General features: G+C 35.3%; 1 protein-coding gene across 1 annotated transcript; it reads right to left on the reverse strand.

The window, feature by feature from the left end:
• Positions 1-1,128: 1,128 nt before the first annotated feature.
• LOC110032304 (probable sulfate transporter 3.4) lies at positions 1,129-4,146 on the reverse strand. The gene is given in 8 exon segments (XM_020735887.1): positions 1,129-2,269; positions 2,363-2,439; positions 2,559-2,644; positions 2,731-2,921; positions 3,009-3,295; positions 3,385-3,511; positions 3,591-3,707; positions 3,957-4,146. Coding segments are annotated over 8 exon segments (1,152 nt in total). The 5' UTR covers positions 4,080-4,146; the 3' UTR covers positions 1,129-2,125.
• Positions 4,147-5,348: the final 1,202 nt, after the last annotated feature.

Consider the following 5,348-nt stretch of genomic DNA (forward strand, 5'->3'; position numbering starts at 1 on the left):
CAACCCCTCTCTTTTTGGGGCTCCTTTTCTTTTAAACAAAAAAAAAAAAAAAAAAAAAAAAAAGCCTTAGCTTCAAATGCTAACTTGGTAATCGCATGGCTAAAGTCATCAACATGGTCTTTCACCCATGAACTCTCAAAGAGATGTAAAAGATGCTAAAGACATAAGGCAACAAAAGGAAATAGCTAAGGAAATCCTCTGCTGTAAATACAAGAAGGCATGGGTCTCCATCCAAAAGTATTCTTAAGGCAAGATTAGGATGAAGAAATCTATTATGAAACATCAAGTGCAAATATCTAGAATTGTAGCAAATCAAAATTGGGCTAACTTCATAAGTAACCTATCCATGCCAGGATAGGTAAATAAGCTTATGAGATTACTAATTGAGAGATAAGGATATATGGAAAGGCAAGGATAAAAATGTACAAGTATTCAAGTACTCCTGTGGGTTTTATCATGCTCCCACATGCCATATTTTAGCACGTAGTTGTAAAATTAGGTGCAATTAGCCGTAGAGTGGGGTTTTGAGAGCACAGGACAATATGTTACTATATATGACACTAAAATACCAATTGTGTTGTGTGGGAAAACAAGCACAAAAGAGAGTTTTTTATACAGTCTTCAGTAGATATAAAATAAAAATTTACACTCCAAGTAAATCCAAAATAAAGAACCCAGCGCAAGATCCAGTGTATGACAAATTTGTGGACTCTAGAGTCATACAATACAAACTATAAAAGATACCCGAAAAAGGCGTGCTCGCCGATCTATGGTGAATTAACAATAGATCAGTTCCACGCAAATCATTTAAAAAAATTTGAACTTTCTCTATCTTGGGCTAACTTCATAACCTAAATACATAAGAAAGCAAGTGCAACACTGCCTTCATATCATCAAGTGCAATAAGGGAATCCTCTACTGTAAAAAATATTCTCGGGCTAATTTCATGTATAATAAAAAAACATGCAACTGTTCTCAACAGACATTCCACCATGAGCTCTCGGGTTCAGCCAAAGTGAATGTATAAGAAACAAGGGCTAACTTCATAACCAAAATACCACAAAATTCCTATGTACAAACCTACATTCATATCCATTGGATAGATAATTCATATGCATTGGAAAGTCGTTTGCATTTCAATAGGAATAGATTCAAGACAATTCCAACGTTTCCCGTGTTCATTAGAAAGCAAGTGCAACACTACCCAGTGCATTCCAACATAATCCAACAAAATCATCAGCAAGAAAACCCTACTTACATCATCAACTGAAATTTGCCTAAATTAGGGATGGAAAAACCAGATCAGACATGGTAAATCGAACCAGTCGAAATAAACGCGCATAGCAGAGAACATCAGATCTCACCGAGAGAGGGAGAGGGAGTAAACAAAAGCTTACATGTGAGTCGATCTTCGCTAGGGTCATGATAGGGAGGGAGAGGGTGTGGGAGAGCAGAGAAGGGCACAGGAGAAAATTTTTCCCTAAACCCGAGTCGCGGACGCGGAACGTGGGGGTAGGGGCGTGTATCCACCTATTAACAAATGCACACGCGTGTATCGGCGCGACACCAAACCGCCGGGCGAACGGAGTTTCCAAGCACCGCGCTGGCGTTTTCAAAACGCCACCGCACCCCCAATAAACTACCCCAAATGGGCCCTAAGTTATAGGGACTGAGGGGTGTGGGGTATGCCAAAGATTGATCCTTCTTTCATGGTAGTCACGACACTATAAACCATTGCTTTATTTTGTACGGGTTTTAATAGGTCCTGCATAACATTGTTTCATATTATAGATTTATTTTTTTGATTAATTTAGTTGATTTTTTTTTCTGTTAATTTGTTTAATTAAACAAGGGAAGCTTTATCCAAGCACTGCAGAATTTCGAAGGCTCTTTTACTAAATTCTAAAGAATAAATATTGACATATTTCCAGCTCAAATTTTAAACGAAGCAATGCTCCTACTTGAGATCAGAAAGCTTAACAGGAAAGGTCTTCCTAATAACCTGGCCATATTTTTCTATTTAAATTTTCTCCAAAACCTCTTCTTGGAAGAGCTGTCTGCAATTAAGCAAGAGATTAGTCTCCTTAAACTACTCATTAATCCTCGTTATGAAAACTTCATTTCGTTATGGTTGGTCTTTCAACTTGCAGGAGATTGCTATAACTGCCTCACTAACACGCATATAAATACATTCAGATCCAAGTTTCTCCAAAGCCTCTGATAGATACAGTTTTTCCGCTACACCAGCAACCGGATTTACAAGCACAAGCTGCAGAATTCAGTATGAAGAATAGTTAGTATTTGTTCTATTAAGAATTTCATTACATGGTTGTTTAAGAATCATGATATAAGGTTCTCTTACTTGGAGTGATCTGTTGTCGAGGGCCTTCTTAAGTTCCAGAAGAGCATCAATTCCACTTGCGTCTATTGCTGTTACAGCTGAAACAATTACAAAGAAGAAATCAGCTGAGTCTGTTGTTGAGGGCCTTCTTATATGATCTGTTGATAGATGAAATTTTTAATGAAAATTTCAGAATGCAGCCGAGTCTGTTAATTACCAGAAATGTCCAAAACAATGCATGTTATGTCAGCCTCCTTCAATTTTGCTGCTCTTTCTTCTTCATCTCTCACCCATCTCAAAATTCTGAGAAATTGGAACATTATTAAGCATGTGTTTGTATTCTTCGTATTTGGAAACAGAGGAGATTAAGCTCAAGAGAAAAATTCAACCTTTCTTGAAGGTACATTGAGTTGGCAAAATAGATGGGAGACTCAATGCTGAGTACAATGAAAGAAGGAATTCTTTCAGCCTCCTTGTACTGTGCTAAATTTCTATAGCTCTGAGTTCCAGTTACATTGCCTCAAACCACAATGGTTGGCCTTGTCACATGCATCAGAATTTTGAACATGGATATTCCCAACTGAAAGTTAACATACAAAACAGGCTTCAACACTGTGCTAACTGCTATTTTCATATTACTGATTGGTGAAAAAAATGAAGAGCTTACAGCAATAGCAAGGCCCATTTCCACTGACATGAAGAGGACACCAAAGAAGGCGCAAAGACAAATGACAAAATTAAGCTTATCTACCTTCCATAAGCGGATGACAGAAGCTAAATCAATCAGGCCAATGACTGCAGTTATGATGATCACTGATAATATAACATTGGGAGTGTAGTAGAAAAGTGGCATCAGAAACACCATAGTTATGAGCACAACAGATGCCATCACTAAGTTAGAGACTGCTGTCTTAGATCCTGCATTGTAATTCACTGCCGATCGAGAAAATGATCCTGAAATTTTTCTCTAATGTATTTAGGGAAATCATGCAAAAAAAAAAAAGTGTTTTGATGCTAAATATATGGTTTTTAATGGCTTGGACCTGTGGTTACATAGCATGAAGTGCAGGAGCCTGTCATGTTCATTAATCCGATCGCCATCATCTCCTTATTTCCGTCCACTTGGTAGTTTTTCAGAGATGCAAATGTTCTACCAACTGCTATCCCTTCCTGTAAAACAAAGATGTCATTTTGGTTGGTGATTGGCAAATATATGAAGAAAAAGTTGGCGTGTTTGGTGTGAACTCACTGTAAGAGATAGGATTCCTGTCATAATTCCTGTTTTAATTGCAAGGGCTAAGTTGGAGCCATGGAAGTTTAGCATATTGGCAGAGGGCGGGTTCACACCTTTCTGCAAGTGCCCAATCTGTTCACAAAAATGCAACCAGTTGTATAAATTGGCTTCACTTTCTCTCCCTCCCACCCTCTACATAGATAAATAATATATATCTATCTATCTATATATATCTATATATATCTATATATATCTATATATATCTATATATATCTATATATATCTATATATATCTATATATATCTATATATATCTATATATATCTATATATATCTATATATATCTATATATATAAAGCCTTGAGCTATTGGCTTTACTCACGGATTTGATACCATGTCTGTGACCTTTGAGAGCAAAGACAATGATGGTTGATAGAATCACAGAGGCCAAAGGCGTTGCTGCTGATACCCAGAAAAGCTTAGGCCTCCTCAAGCCCTGCATCATGTTTCATTTAGATGAGGAGGCATTTTGCAGAATATAACAGAAGTAATATTAATTAGTCCTAATTTATTAAATAAGTTAATTATTTAAGATCTAAACCTTTTTTTTTCCCTTTTACAAGATCGATTTTCTGTTTTGTTATTTTTAACTTGAAACAATTTTTTATTGCTATTTTGGTTTGCTATAAGCTGATTGATCAAATGGTCCATATTTTACATGCAAACTTCCAAGATTATAAGTAAAATGTTGGGCATTTCAGATTTGGGGATTGTAATTCCATGATCACCTAAATGGATTTATAGGTTTAAAAGTTTAAGTAAGATATCATCTTTAAGCCCACTTAAGTTATAGCATAATAGGGGATAATTACATAAATAGCACTCAAGGTTTTGGAAATCGGATCGAACATCAATTCAGAAAAATGAAATGTTCAAAGTTCACTAATTTGACCGGATTTAAACTAGATAACGTGATAATTAATAAATATAATAATTAATTAAATATAATCTAAAATAATAAAATAATAGAAAAATTATTAAATAAATAAAATTCATTTCATAAAAAAAAATGCTCTCTTTCATAAGCTAATTGATTCTATTCACAAAAAAAAAAAAATAATAATAATAACCCTATAAAATTTTATATTCTCTCTCCTTGTAGCCCTCAGATATATCTATATATATAATGTTGGATATGCCTGCAGATTTAATCATGATCCGGAAAATGTCAAAATTGACCCTTTAGAATTGAAGTTGCTTTTTGAATTCGGAAACTGGGTGGCATGTGTAAACTATAAGAAAAAAATATAAAATAATATAGATATTTTTTTGAAGATTAAACCAGTTCTCCAGTTAGCCGGTTGAACAACCAGTACAACTGGCTCTGGGCGGTTCATATTTAGAAATGATTTCTTGTGTGGTTCGAACTGAACTAGCCACCGGTTCAAAGTCGAATCGACCGGTCCGGTCTGATTTTTTAAACTTAGATATCACCTGAAATACTGTAATTTACAAAATCTAACGCCCAAGTGATATTTTTTAACTATCAAACCGATATATTCTCTCGCGCGGACGATCAAACCATTGAGAATTTGATAAAAATGAAAAATATGGGTTGGGGTTTTATCATAAATTTTGATATTTGAGAGTGTTGAAAAATGGATGAAAGACGGTGCTAGATTTGGAAATAGCAATGTTCAGGTGCTACGTAAGTAAATGCCCCGTTGTTTTAACCATACATGAAAATAATTATTGCCTAAAACCACAATGGTTG

Source organism: Phalaenopsis equestris, unplaced genomic scaffold (genome assembly GCF_001263595.1).
Source record: "Phalaenopsis equestris unplaced genomic scaffold, ASM126359v1 Scaffold000916, whole genome shotgun sequence".
Lineage (NCBI taxonomy): Eukaryota > Viridiplantae > Streptophyta > Magnoliopsida > Asparagales > Orchidaceae > Phalaenopsis > Phalaenopsis equestris.